General features: G+C 37.0%; 1 protein-coding gene across 12 annotated transcripts in view; it reads right to left on the bottom strand.

Annotated features, from left to right (window-relative positions):
- Positions 1-15794, bottom strand: part of TBC1D31 (TBC1 domain family member 31) — an 82822-nt gene that overhangs the window by 26361 nt on the left and 40667 nt on the right. For 11 of the 12 annotated variants that reach the window (XM_003256170.2, XM_030795411.1, XM_030795414.1 and 8 more), the window contains one exon: positions 6145-6278. The exons of the other annotated variant lie outside the window; for it this stretch is intronic. In XM_003256170.2, the coding sequence (XP_003256218.2) occupies positions 6145-6278 (134 nt within the window). The remainder of the gene's footprint in view (positions 1-6144; positions 6279-15794) is intronic. 12 annotated transcript variants of the gene reach the window in all.

Here is a 15794-nt window from a genome sequence, read left to right as displayed (position 1 = left end):
TTTTAAATATTGAGTTGTAGATTCATCCTTTGATAATAAGATCTCCTATCTCAAAATAGCAAAAGAAGGCTTTATCAGCAGAATATTAGATTACAGTGGTTTATAAGCACTTTCCAATTCTGGAGTTCCATTATTTCACTTATTATTGATCATTTAAATTTGAGTTAATAATGAAGTCATAAATAAAATCTTGCAAAGACTGAGCTTTAAAAAATATTTCAAATTCTCTGTAGCTGTTAATTTTTTTTTTTTTTTTTCGAGACGGAGTGTCACTCTGTGGCCCAGGCTGGAGTGCAGTGGCATGATCTTGGCTCAGTGTAACCTCTGCCTCTTGGGTTCAAGTGATTCTCCTGTCTCAGCCTCCCAAGTAGTTGGGATTACCACCACGCCCAGCTCATTTTTTTTTTTTTTTTGTATTTTCAGTAGAGACAGGGTTTCACTATGTTGGCCAGTTTGGTCTCGAACCCCTGACCTCAGGTGATCCACCCGCCTTGGCCTTCCCAAGTGCTGGGATTACAGGTGTGAGCCACCGCGCCCAGCCCAGCTCTTAATTTTAAGTGGAAAAATATGGTTCAGCACCTGAGTACTTGTTATGTCTCAGACACTGGTAGTTCTGAGAATTTAAACCACCACACATATACCCAAAGGCCTGATCCTTACAATCTTCATTAAGAGAGCACTGTTTTTCCTTAGCAAGAGGGTATCCTACTGCATACAGTAACTGTCTGCCTGCTCTTAAGTATTTTTATTCTGCTTTGATGCCACCACAAAAGCATGCGTAGAGGACCTAGAGAGAGAACTGACAGAGAGCAAAATACAGAGAAATGATAATTGCGTGGAGATTCTTTGCTAAATCAAAAGACTTTATGTCTGGTCATAAAAGAGACTCTGGTGTCTAAAAAAGACTTTTACAAATACATTCCAAATTATACATAGATGTGACTTTTCCTTCAAAATGTCAGTTCTAAGTCCCAACTAGCCTATAAACCTAAAAGCCAAAATGATGGCATATCCCAGCAGTGCTAGTACTTAGCCGAAGTTCAGTAAATTTTTTAAAATTGTGCTTACTTAGAAGCATTCAGAATGTCAACAAAACAGTTGCAACTTTTTTTTTATAATTATAGAGTGGTATTCAGTTAACAAAACATTTATTTTGTATAAGCTACATCAGAGAAAACTGAAGATAAAAAAACTACTGTCCCCAAACAAAATAACTAATTTGTGCTGTGGATTAACAAAAACTTGCTTTTAAATTTCCATGCCAATTTATAATCCGCATAGTGTACCAAACAAAGTTAATCCTATTGAAAATATCACCAGGACAAGGCTACCTAAAGACATTCGATAGGGCGTTAACTATACAAAAAAAGACATTGTACAGTTTAAACAAATGTTACACAACCTTACATTTCAATTTTTTTCTTTAAAAGAAGTGAGTGTGTACAGGAGTGTTAAATCCTTTATAGACAAAAAGAAAAACCTGTACTAGAACCAACTTATTCATCGTCTTCTTCATCTTCCTCATCCTCCTCCTTTTTCTTGCTTTTTTCAGCCTTGATCATTCTCATTTTTGCTGCATCAGGCTTTCCTTTAGCTTGGTATGCAGCAATATCCTTTTTGCATTTTTCCTTCGGCTTTGCAGCCTTCTTGTCAAAAGGCTGTTTGTCATCTGCAGTGGTGTCCCTCCATGTCTCTTCCAGTTTCTTTGCAGCATCACCAATGGATAGGCTGAATCTTCTCCTTTGATTTCAAGGCAATATTAAGAACAGAACAAGAAAAAGGCCAAAGGAGGCCTCTTGTGAGATGCACTGGGATCCTCGAACTTCTTTGTTTCCCCTTTAGGAGGGATGTAGGTTTTCATTTCTTTCATGATGAAACTTGTCTGCCTTTGCCGTGTCTTCAACTTTTCCCTTCCCTTTAGCAGACGTGGCCTTCCATTTCTCTGAAGCCCTTCTTAGAAAACTCTGAGATGATGACTGGAGTATCTGGGTGCTTCTTGTGCTTCTCCTGGCGAATCTGCACAAAGAACGCATGTGATGACATTCTGCCTCTTAGCTTCTTGGAATTGCCTTGCCGGTGTTTAGTTCTTTTTCCTCAGTGAGGGTAGAGTCACCCAGTGTCCACCAGGCTCGCACCTGCGCCAGTGGAGCTCCAGGTACTGCAATGGCCGTGAAAGCAGGAGTCAGACGCAGCCTCCTCACTCGCTCCCCTCCGAAATGTTACTCTTTAATAAATGTTTATTGAGTAAAACTAATTTGAGACCCTTGATAAAAATCCACCACTCATGCTGACCATCCAAGAGGAAACAATAATCTCCCAAATTTAGATTTCAGGCTTGTTTGTTTAGAAGAGAAAAATCAATTTCCTTAGTATAAAACATTTTAGCTATGTAACAAGATTTTACCAGAAATAAAAAATTTAGTTTTGCATGCATACCTAAATTAACTATAATCCATTTCTTTCTGTATTAATTATAGTAAAATAGATGTTATTTGCCACTTTAACCATTTTTAAGTATACAATTCAGAGGTATTAATCCCATTCAGGGTTATACAATGATTACCACTATTTATTCCCCAAATCCTTTCAATACCCCAAATAGAAACTCTGTATCCATTCAGGACTAGCTCTCTGTCCCACTTTCCCTAGCCCCTGTAACCTCTAATTTATTTTCTGTGTCTACGAATTTGCCTATTCTAGATATTTCCTAGGTGAAATCATACAATAACTGTCCTTTTGTATCTAGTGTATTTCATTAAGCATGATGTTCTCAAGGTTCACCCATGTCATAGCTAGCATGCGGCAGGACCTCATTGCTTTTGACAGCTGGATAACATTCCATTGCGTGTATTTACCACACTTTGCTTATCCATTAATCTGTTAATAGATTGTTTCCATCTTTTGGCTATTGGGAATAACGATGCTATGAACATTCACAAGTGGGTATCTAAGTCTCAGTTTTCAATTCTTTTGGGTATATACCCAGGAGTGAAATTGTTGGGTTATATGGTAATTCTATGTTTGAATTTTTGAAGAAATGGCAAATTGTTTTTTCATAGTGACTGCACCATTTTACATTTCTACCAGCAATAAATGAAGGTCCCAATTTTCCCACATCCTCACTAACATGTATATAACATTGTTAAATTATAGCTATCCTAGTAGGTATGAAGTGGCATCTCACTGTGGTTTTGGTTTGCATTTCCCTAATGACTAATGATGCTGAGCATCTTTTCATGTGCTTGATGGTCATTTGTATACTGCCTATGGAGAAATGTCTATTCAAGTCCTTTACCCATTTTTTAATTGGCTTGTTTGTCTTTTTGTTATTGTGTTTCTTGTGCTTTTAAAACATGGTAGTGCTATTGGCAGGTAAACTAATACTTGTGTTAGTTTGATTTTCTATTGCTATAAAGAAATACCTGAGACTGGATAATTTATAAAGAAAAGGGTTGAATTGACTCATGGGTCTACAGGCTGCACAAGCAGGGCTCTAGCACCTGCTTCAGGAAGTGAAGGGAGCAGGAGCGACAGATGAGGTGAGGGCCTCTGGAAGAGGGCAGAACGACAGCACAGGGCAGGTGGTGCCACACTCTTTTAAACAACTAGATCTTGTGTGAACTAAATAAGTGAGAACTCGCTTACAACCAAGGGAATGGCACTAAGCCATTTATGAATGATTCACCCTCATGGTCCAATACCTCCCACTAGGCCCCACCTCCAACATCAGGGATCACATTTCAACATGACATTTGGAGAGGACACACATCCAAACCATATGACAACCCTTTTGGGGAATCAATTATTCACGTTTTATGACCCAGTAACAGCAATTCTGGGAATCTACCCAAAGGTAACTATTATGTTTGTATGCGAAGATAGTTATAACATTGTTACTTTTAATAGATAAAATGCTGGGTGCCAGGGGCTTATGTCTGTAATCCCAGCACTTTGGGAGGCCGAGGTGGGCGGATCACTTGGGGTCGGGAGTTCGAGACCAGCCTGGCCAATGTGGTGAAACTCTGTCTCTACTAAAAAAATACAAAAATTAGCTGGGCATGGTGTGGCGGGTGCCTGTAATCCCAGCTACTTGGGAGGCTGAGGCAGGAGAATTACATGAACCCAGGAGGTGGAGGTTGCAGTGAGCACTACTGCACTCCAGCCTAGGTGACACAGTGAGACTCCTGTCTCAAAAAAAAAAAAAAAAAAAAGGAGGTTACAATTAGAAACAATATAAATATCCAAGAAGATTAAACTAGTACATGCACATTATGTAGTAATAGCCAATAAAAAATGTTCATGAAATTTATAAAAATAAGGGAAATATATATAACATGAAGTAAAAGTAGTATAACAACAAAAAAACTGCTTTACAAGTGTGGAACAATTAGAAAAATAAAATTCTTGCACTTGGGGAATACATAAATGATATATCCCTAAGATGAAATACTATATTATGCAGACAATAAATTATTATTATTATTATTTTTATTTTTGAGACGGAGTCTCACTCTGTCTTGCCCAAGCTGGAGCGCAGTAGAGCAATCTCAGCTCACTGCAGCCTCCGCCTCCTGGGTTCAAGTGATTCTCCTGCCTCAGCCTCCTGAGTAGCTGGGATTATAGGCATGCACCACCACACCCGGCTAATTTTTGTATTTTTAGTAGAGCTGGGGTTTCACCATGTTGGCCAGGCTGGTCTCAAACTCCTGACCTAAGGTGATCCACCCGCCTCAGCCTCCCAAAGTGCTGGGACTACAGGTGTGAGCAACCGCGCCTGGCCTAAATTATGTTTTTCACGAATATTTAATGATTTGGGAAGAAATGCTCTTGTAAGAAATCACCATTTTCAAAGATTATATTTGGAGAAGAGAAACATTGGTACATTTAATTTTCTTTTGTGTATTTTCCTATATTTTTCAAATTTTCTCCAATGATTAGTAAAAAAATTATCAAAACAAGTACAATGTAACAGAAGTGTAGAGAAAAATACAATAAAATATACAACATCTATACAATTGAAACTTTTCTTATTTCTACTTTTCAGAATTTTAAGTTAAATTACTTATCTCCTTTGTATAAGAAAAACACACTAAGTAACAAAGTACAAATAAAATTGATTTTTGTTAAACCAATCCATAATTTAGATCCAGTTTAAAAGACCTGATTTTACTAATATGAAAATAACAACTCACTTTTCAGTGTAAATGATGACGATAGAGAGTAAATACAATGGCTGCAAGTACAGACTACGAAGTCTGCCTGCCTGGGTTCAAACACTTGCTCTGCCCTTAACCTAACCTTGGGTAATTTACACTGTCTGTGCCTCAGGCTCTTCATCTGTAAAAAGGGGATAAATAATACCTACAGCATAGGATTATTTGAAGGATTAAATGGATTAATAAAGGCAAAACACTGAGAATGGTGTCTGGTACACAGAAAATGCTCAATAAACATCAGCCATGGATGATGAGGATGAGGACAGAGGCCAACACTTGGGTATTAAACCACAGGAGCTATGTGCAATGCTTTACAATTATAACAGTTCAATGAAGAGTAACTGTCTTTCAGTAAGTGAAGGATCTGCTTCATTCTTACTAGCAAAATCCAGTCTATAATACTTTTAAAACTTAACTATCCAAATTTTCTTTTCTTTTTTTTTTGAGATGGAGTTTTGCTCTTGGTGCCCAGGCTGGAGTGCAATGGCGTGATCTCGGTGCACTGCAACCTCCGCCTCCCAGGTTCAAGAGATTCTCCTGCTTCAGCCTCCCAAATAGCTGGGATTACAGGTGCCCGCCACCATGCCTGGCTAATTTTTGTATTTTTAGTAGAGACAGGGTTTCACCACATTGGCCAGGCTGGTCTCGAACTCCTGACTTCCAGTGATCCACCCACCTTGGCCTCCCAAAGTGCTGGGATTACAGGCATGAGCCACCGTGCCTGGCCTCCAAATTTTCTTCTAAATAAAAAGGTTTACATATAAATGCTTCAATTGTCTATTTTATGTTTGATACCTTATTGTTTCACATCTTTGTGACTTAAAAGTAGAGACATCTAGAATTGTTAAATGTTGCAAAGGTGCAAAGACATCAGGAAAATGTGTAAGAATCCATTCTTGATCTTATACTTTAATAAGTATTTACTTACTTATGAGAGTAGCAATAACTTCAAAACAGATGAGTTGGTTGTTCTGGAATAATTTTACAAATGGAAATGCCAAGAGTGGAAGATACGGTGTGTCACTAAAAATGACAGACCAGTGAGCTAATGCAGATAAGGTTCTGTGAATAAAATAACTTAGCATTAAAATTTATTTGAATAAATAATATCTTCACATGATAAAAATTTGATACAAAAAGTATATTTGGTGAAAATTCTTCCTTGTACCCCTATCATCTAGTTCACCTCTCCAGAAGTAACCACTGTTAAAAGTACAAATCCTTTCTTAAAAAACCACAAATGGTAGTATATTATAAAAATTGTTCTGTACTTTGCATTTTTCAATTAATGGTATCTTGGAAATAGTTTATATCAGTATATGCAGAACTTCCTTACGACATTTTACAGATGGATATAATAGCTTTGTACCGATACACCTTCATTTCTTTTTTTTCTTTCGTTTTCCCGAAACAGGGCCTGGCTCTGTCACCCAGACTGGAATGCAGTGGCATAATCATGGCTCACTGCAGCCTTAAACTCCTAGGCTCAAGTGGTCCTCCTGCCTCAGTCTCCTGAGTAGCTGGGCCTACAGGTGTGTACAGGTGCCACTATGCCTGGCTAATCTTTTTGGCAGGTAGAGACAGGGTCTCACTATATTACCCAGGCTGGTCTCAAACTCCTGGGCTCAAGTGATCTTCCTGCCCCAGCTTCCCAAAGTGCTGGGATTAGAGGCATGAGCCACTGTGCCCAGCCACCTTCATTTCTTTAACATGATCTCTATTGTAGAGCATTCGTTTTCAGTCTTTTATAAGCAATACTGTGTTAATGCCACTGTATGTATCATACAGTGTGTATCATTCTTCATATGAGAATACAGACTTAGGCCGGGCACGGTGGCTCATGCCTGTAATCCCAGCACTTTGGGAGGCCAAGGCGGGCAGGTCACAAGTCAGGAGATCGAGACCATCCTGGCTAACACGGTGAAACCCCATCTCTACTAAAAATACAAAAAAATTAGCCGGGAGTGGTGGCTGGCGCCTGTAGACCCAGCTACTCGGGAGGCTGAGGCAGGAGAATGGCGTGAACCCAGGAGGCGGAGCTTGCAGTGAGCAGAGATAGCGCCACTGTACTCCAGCCTGGGCAACAGAGAGAGACTCCATCTCGAAAAAAAAAAAAAAAGAGAATACAGACTTGGAAATTCCTAAAGTGGAATTGCTGAGTCAAGAATACGTGCATTTGTAATTTTGAAAGTCAGTGCCAAATTAGCCCCCACAAAAAGTGTCTATGTTCCTAGGACTTGCGTAAAGGTATGCCTGTTTTTCATTCTCTTGCCAGCATATTATCAATGATTTTTAAAAACGATTTAATCTAGGTGAGAAATGGTACTTCAACATAGTTCCAATTGGCATTACTCTTTCTATGAGAAAGATTAAGCATCTTTTCATGTTTAAGAACCACTTCTAGGCTGGGCACAGTGACTCATGCATGTAATCCCAACATTTTGGGGGGTTGAGGCAGGAGGACTGCTTAAGCCCAGCAGTTTGAGACCAGCCTGGACAACAGAGCGAGACCTCATCTCTACAAAAAATTTTTAAAAATTAGCCAGGTGTGGTGGCGCACGCCTACTACTCAGGAGACAAGCAAGAGGATTGCCTGAGTCCAGGAGTTTGTGGCTGCAGTGAACTATAGTCACAAGACTGCACTCCAACCTGGGTGACAGAGCAAGATCCTGTCTCTAAAACAAAAAACAAAAATAAACAGAAAGAACCAATTTACACTGTGAACTGTATTATTAAATTGTTTATCCAATTTTTTTACTGGCTGGTCCTTTACATGTTTATTTATATAAGTGCTTCATACATTAAAGAAACCAGCATTTCATTTGTCATGTTTTGCCTATGTTTTTTCAGTTTTACATGAGTCTTTGTTTTGGGAATTATTTTTACATGTAGAGATTTTTATTCTTATCAACCTCTTCTGAATATGTCATACTTAGAAAGGCCTTCATTACCTCTAGGATTATAATCCTCCTACATGTACTTTTAATACCTTTATTGTTAATTCCCGTTTTTTAATTTTTTGTTTTGAAATAGTTTTAGATTTACAAAAAAAACTGCAAAAATAGTAGAGTTATTGTACACCTTTGACCTAAATTCCCCTAATATTAACATCTTGCACATAGTACAATTATCAGTACTAAGAAATTAACACTGGCATGATGCTACTCACTAAATTATGGACTTTACTCAGATTTTACCATTTTTCCACTGATACCATTTTTCTGTTATTTCTTTCATTTCACCAACCCCAGATTCAACATTACATTTGTTTTGTCTCTCTAGTTTCTTCCAATGTGAGAGTTCCTTAGTCTTTCCTTATTTTTCATGACAATGCCATTTTTGAGGAATTTCAGTTATTTTCTAGATTGTTCCTCAATTTGGGTTTATCTGATACTTATGATTAGACTGAGGTTACATATTTTTGGCAAGAATATCACAAAAGTGATGTGAATCATATTGACGTCTTATTACCAGTAATTTTATTTAATTTTTGAGACGGGTTCTCACACTGTTGCCCAGGCTGGAGTGTAGTGGTGCTATCATGGCTCACTGCAGCCTTGAATCTCCACGCTCAAGGAATTCTTCCACTTCAGCCACAAGTAGCTAGAACTATAGGTGTGTGCCACCACGCTCAATTAATTTTTAAAAATTTTTTGTAGAGGTGGGTTTCTGCCATGTTTCCCAGGCTGGTCTCAAACTCCTGGGCAAGTGATCGGCCCACCTTGCCTCTCAAAGTGCTGGGATTACAGGCATGAGCCACCATGCCTGGTGTACTAGTGATTTTAAATGTGCTTACTTGGTTAAGCTGGTATCTGCTGAGTTTATCTCCTATAAAATTACTATTTTTCCATTTGCCATTAATAACTATCTTGGGGGAGATATTTTAAGACTATGCAAATATCCTGTTAATCCTAGAATTTTTTTTTTTTTTTTTTTTTTGGAGACAGAGTCTCACTCTTTCAGCCAGGCCGAGTGCAGTGGCATGATCTTGGCTCACTGCAGCCTCCACCTCCCAGGGTCAAGTGATTTTCCTGCCTCAGCCTCCCAAGTAGCTGGGATTACAGGTGCGCGCCACCATGCCCAGCGAATTTTTGGATTTTTAATAGAGACACAGTTTCACCATGTCAGCCAGGCTGGTCTCTAACTTCTGACCTCAGGTGATCCACCCATCTTGACCTCCCAAAGTGCTGGGATTGCAGGCATGAGCCACTGTGCCCGGGCACTCCTATAACTTTTGTCCAGTAATTTTGGCATCAATTGGTGGATCTTGCCTCCAACAGTTATGATTGTGATGTCCCAATGGTGATTTTCTATATCTCTAATTCCTTCTATATTTATTAGAACTGTCCCTTCTCCCTCATTTATATCTTTATTTATTCAATTATTTATGTCAGGATGAACTCATGGATATTTATTTTATTCTACAAGTTATAATTGATTGTTATTTATTTTGTTCCTCAAATTGTTCCAGCTTTGGCCACTGGAAACTTTTGAGTCATGTGCCCCTGTGACATGCCCATCCTTTCAGAGCATTTCCTTACTTTATGGCACTAAAAGATGCTTCAGGTTCTTCTTGTATTTTTCCCACACCAGTAGGTGCGCTCACTGTTACCAGGGTGTCATCGCTAGGCCTTCTCGGTAGAAAGAGCTTGGAAATACATGCATGTATACTAATTCCTGCATACATACATATCCATATTTCTTTCTGTGTCTATTTATCTGCATATACGTTAAGAACTAACAGTATCGATTCCAATCAGCTACTGCAAGATTCATTCTAGCCCTTTTGCTTATTTATCTTCTTTCTCTGAGAGTAAGAAACCTGGCTCTCATCTCTATTTAGCTACTTTTATACAAAAAGTGGCTTCTACACATAAAGTAGTTTCAGACTTGCTAACTCCACATTTATTTCTAATACTTTGATGGTTTTGTTTTTTTAAAAAGGAATTAAATCTTTAGTTCAAGCAGAATTTATATGGTGTAAGATATGAGGTATGCTTTCAACTTTTTCTAGATGGCTAGCTAGTTATTCCATGTCATTTACTAAATAACCTATCTTTTCTTCATTACTTTGAGATGACATCTTTAAAAACAAGTCAGTTTTGGAATGTAGCTGGGTCTATTGTTAGACTCTGCATATCTATTTATATGTCAGCAGCAATTTCAATGATTTATAATAGCTTTTAATATTTTTAAGGCTAATTCCCTTTCATTACTGTTTAAATATAAATTATTTTTCTGAGTATACTTTATAGTTAATGTGGCAAGCAGAATAATGCAAACTGCCCCCCTCCCCAAAAGATGTCCATGCTCTCATCCCTGTAATCCATGAAGATATTATTTCACATGGGATTTTGCAGATATGATTAAGAACCTTGGGGTGAGGGCATTAATCCTGGACTACCTGGGTAGGTCCAATCTAATCACATAGGTCCTTAATATCAAAGAACCCCTTCCTGGTTGTGGTCAGAGGGAGATACGACTACAGAGGAATGGTTAGAGAGGCGCTTTGAAGACAGAGAAGGTGGGCCTGAGTCATGAAATATGGGAAACCTGCAGAAGCTGGATAAGTCAAAGAAAAGGATTCTGCCCAGAGCCTCTAGAAAGGAATGTGGTCCTGCTGACACTCTGATTTTAGCCCAGTGAGATCCAACCCATGGTGAACTTCTGCCTACCAAACTCTAAGGATATATTTCTGTTGTTTTTAAGCCCCTACATGTGTGGTAATTTGTTATAGCGGCAATAGAGAACTAATATAGTTAATGGAGTTAATAAGCTATGTCAGACATTTTTTATTATTCGATACAATACTCAGAACAACCCCAGGAGGGAGGGATTAGCATCATTACTGAGGCTAGGAAATGGAATTCCAGAGAATGTAAGGAAATCCTCATTTTTGGAAGGGCTAGAAATCAACCTAAATACAAGGACATGTTCTCCTAAGGATAGTACTTTCATAATTACAGAAGTTACATATTCAATGGTGAGTTCCCATCTTTTGACTGACTCTCAGACTGACAACAAATAAAAACTGATAACATCCAGTGTCGGTGAAAACACAGTAACACTGGCATTTCTCAGGGTTGGCAGAATTTTCTGAGAGAGAGAGAAAAAATGATTTGACCTAGTAGTTTCAATTCTAGAAGTCTACACAAAAATATTCACACAAGATATTTATGAGGGTATTTATTATAATATTGTCTGAAAAGCAAATAAACATAAAATAACCTAAATGTCAATTAACAAGATGAAGACTTAAATCCTGAAACGTCCATCCATGTGCATTTTTTAGAAGGAAGTAAACCTACATATACTGAGAGAAAGAGGTCCATGATAGACTTGAAAGTAAAAAAGAAGATAAGCAGCAAAATAGTATGTATAGTACGGTTCCATTTTTGTTAAATGTGAATACTTTTGCATTATATACATACAAAAATATCTGTACAAAAGTAAACCAAACGATTACCTCTAGCAAGTCAAATTGGGGCTGGAAGAGGTGCTGATTTTTTCTTCATAATCTTCTGTACTGTTTGAATTATTTTACAAAGGAGGAATATTCTTTTTATCATTTAAAATGAATACTTTAAAGTTACTTTTAAAAATACTGTATCACAGGCCGGGCACAGTGACTCACACCTGTAATCCCAGCACTTTGGGAGGCCGAGGTGAGCATATCACCTGAGGTCAGGAATTCCTGACCAGCCTGGCAAACTTGGTGAAACCCTTTCTGTATTAAAAACACAAAAAATTTGCCAGGTGTGGTGGGGGGTGCCTGTAGTCCCAGCTACTCTGGAGGCTGAAGCAGGAGAATCACCTGAACCTGGGAGGCGCAGGTTACAGTGAGCCAAGATGGCACCACTGCACTTCAGCCTGGGCAGCAGAGTGGAAACTCTGTCTCAAAAACAACACAACAACAAAAACAAACAAACAAACAAACAGAAAACAACAAAAAACTGTATCACAAAAAATTTCAAACATATATAAAACTAGAAAGCACAATCATGCCCCATGAGCCTGTCGCTTGGCTCCAACAATAAATCCATGTTTTATTATACTTCTTTCATTGACTATATCCCCTCAATTTTTGGCTAGACTATTATAAAGCAAATCCCAGACATCATGCCACTTTGCTCTTTAATACAGAAGTCTATAACTCTTTAAAAAAGTGGGGGAGGGATGATTTTCTTATATAGTCACAACACCACTGTAATGTAAATAAAATTAATGATTTTTTGTAGTATTGTTTTATAATCAGGCAAGACTCAAATTTCCCCAGTTGTCTAAACAAGAGTCACTCATTGATCCATTTTTGTAGCAGAAAAAAAAGGCTCACTCATTGAATTTGGTTATCACCCTTAAATCTCTATCTCTTTTAATGTAGAATAATCCCTCCCTTTTAAGCTGCAATTTTGAATTTTAGTAGAAACAGAAATGTAAAATTTAAATTTAAAAATTTAGAAAAACAAATTTAAGAAACAAAAAATTGCTGTGAAGCTTTAACTAAACTAGGATTATAATTTAAAGTACACATACACAGAATTAGAGTTACAATGGTAATTTTAATTGTAAATGTACTAGTAGGCATATAAGTGTATAAAGCATAACACCTTATTACATTTTATGAGAAACTTCAAATGATATGAGCAACCTCTTGTCACTTTAGGAAGATCTTTTGGAAAATACATCTCAAGAAGGTCCCCATGTATACACTGTATTTAGGTAGAAAACATCAAAATTATTTCTCTGATAATTTGAATTTTTAATCAAATTTATAGCTTACATTATGATATTAAAAGTGTTACCTCACTCTTTCCCAAAAAGCAGAGCAGTATTATAATTAAATTCATTTGCTCTTAATGTGAATGTGAACAGAACTTAATGAAAGAGTGAAAAAATCCTAAAATATTCTGTTTTTAAGTTGTACTACTGGGGATAAGGAAGAAGCATCAACAAGTACCCAAGAAAAGCATTCATAATTTAGAAAGTCTAAAATCCTAGGATACGCAAAAATTATAAGAAATTTTAGATACCTTAAACAGTTACTTGAGTAACTTTTACTTATTGATAAAATCAGTTCTTCATTCCCTACAGTGAGGGGGTCAACAGAAGGAGAAAATGTTTTCTACCTTGTCCTCTGAACTCAGGAAATTTATTATTTCAGAAGAATGCACAAAATCATCATTTTTGAAGTAATGTACTCTCCTCTTTTAATTCCTTTGGCATCTGATGAGAGACTTCACTTTCTAACCAAGGTATTTACGGCTCTTAACCTAGAATATGAACCTAAAAGGCAAAGGCAAGGCACTGACGGTCTACACTGGTATTTTGACAAACGTCTGAACTGTGATGTTATCTTATACACAGACAGAAAGCATAGTAAGTGTGAAGACCAAATAGAAAAAGTAAGCAAATTCCCATCTCTAAGTCATCTCTTAACAAAGCTATCTGATGTTTTCTCTAATTGAAAAGGGCAGTATATTATGTATTTACCCTTTGACTCAGCATCTAAAATTTATGAATCTACTCCAAAGATACACTTAATAGAAAAAGACTAATGGGCCAAACTAATTAATGCAGCATGCTTGTGACAGCAGAAGATTGAAAATAATCTACATTTTCATTAATAAGGGACAGGCCAAATAAATAATGGTGCATTTGCACCATGGTGCATAATGCAGCTATAAAAAAAAGATGAATATTTCTGTACATTGCTTTAAAATGATATCCAGAATATGTTGTTAAATTTCAAAAGCAGAGTACAGAAAAGTGTAATAGTATACAACCATTTACCTAAGGAGGTAAATACAAATAAGATATTTGCTAAAAGGATGACTTACTGGGAGGAGAAGTAACAGGACAAAGGAAACAGAAGTCAGCCTGTTCTGAATGTACCTTATTTTGTAGATTTGATTTAGAAAACATGTAAATGTTGTATAAAAGTATAAAACAAATTAAATAAAATACAAAATTTTTTCAAAAAAACTGAAAACAAATGAAACAAATTAACCTGTGTAGTGAGCTAGTGGCATGATCATATGAAGAGGAGTTATTTCAAGTCATTTTAAAACAATAATTTGGGCTGGGTGTGGTGACTCACACCTGTAATACCAATACATTAATACCAATACATTGGTGGTAGAGGCAGAAAGATCACTTGAACCCAGGAGATCCAGATGAGCCTGGGCCACATAGTAAGACTTCATCTCTACTTAAAAAAATAAAAATAAACTAGCCAGGCATGGTGGTGCACACCTGTAGCAGCTACTTGGGAGGCTAAGGTGGGAGGATCGATTGAGCCCAGGAGTTTGAGGTTACAGTTAGCTATGATTATGCCATTGCACTCCAGCCTGGGTGACAGAGCGAGGCCCTGTCTCAAAAAACAAAAACGAAAAAAGAAAATAATAATTTGATTATATAAGCCTAGTGGGATATAACCTAAGGACAAAAAGAACTGTAAAAGATATTTTGGACTGCTTTCAATAATCATAATATTCACATTGTTATTATTTATAGTTGTATAGTTTTTATTATACAGCATACATGTATGGGGCTTAAAAACCATTGTGTGACTGTGTGTGTGTGTATGTGTGTTAAAGAAAATAAGGAATTATGTCAATGCTGTTAGAAATCAAGATTTTTAGCGTAAGAAAAAAGATACAAATATAAAATCAAAGCAGCTATGCAAATTTGTAATCTTAAATCTGAACTGAAAATATTAGTATGAACTCCTGGTTCTATGCACTGAAAAGGTCTATATGTTCAATCTGAGTTAATAATCAATACACTGATCACTCTGGGGAGCTCTAAGGTAATCAGTTTACTATTCTGAAAACTGCTTTAAAAAAAAAAGATACTAAGCATTTAACTTGCCTTTCCTACGTGGGTTGTATCTTCCGGTAACCAGACAGTTGATCCTAAGAACTTTTTCTTTGGAGAAATTTCCCGGTTTATAAAATGAGAAGGAACAGAATTATATTATCACTATTTTGCTAATCTCTGGTGAAATAATGGATCTAGGCAATAATCATCAATGGACAACAACATCACCAAAAGAGAGACAGGCAGGTATTAATTATAATCCGCCTAACAGAAGTACATAAAACCACCTAGGAAGTTTTCTTGCAAGCCAAAGAAGCAAATACCAAAGGGGGGAAATAAAAACCTTGACTCAGATCAAGCCCCTCGCTCTGACTGTCAGTTTATAGTAAATTCAGGAGAAAGAGAAACATGTTAAACAATACTATGAAATAAAATCAGCAAAATCCAGAACATAGAGGGCTGTATGGGTTAAATGACCTGGTTTCTTCCAACAAATAAATTGTAAGAAAAAAAGAGGTATCAGAGTCTATAGATTAATCTCAGCGGGGTATCAACCAAATGTAATGTGTACATGTTGTTTGAACCCTGATTTGAACAAGTTAACGTAAGAAAATTTTTTAAGACAATCAGAGGAATACTGATTGAATATTTGAACATAATTAAGAGTTATTAATTCTTTTTTGTGTGTGAGTATGGTAGTGTACTTATGTTAAAGAAAAAGAGTCCTTATCCTTTAGGGATACATATGTATATATTTAG

Source organism: Nomascus leucogenys, chromosome 16 (assembly GCF_006542625.1).
Source record: "Nomascus leucogenys isolate Asia chromosome 16, Asia_NLE_v1, whole genome shotgun sequence".
NCBI classification, from domain to species: domain Eukaryota; kingdom Metazoa; phylum Chordata; class Mammalia; order Primates; family Hylobatidae; genus Nomascus; species Nomascus leucogenys.
The sequence above is the reverse complement of the archived record's forward strand: the minus strand, read 5'-3'. Positions and strand labels throughout refer to the sequence as shown.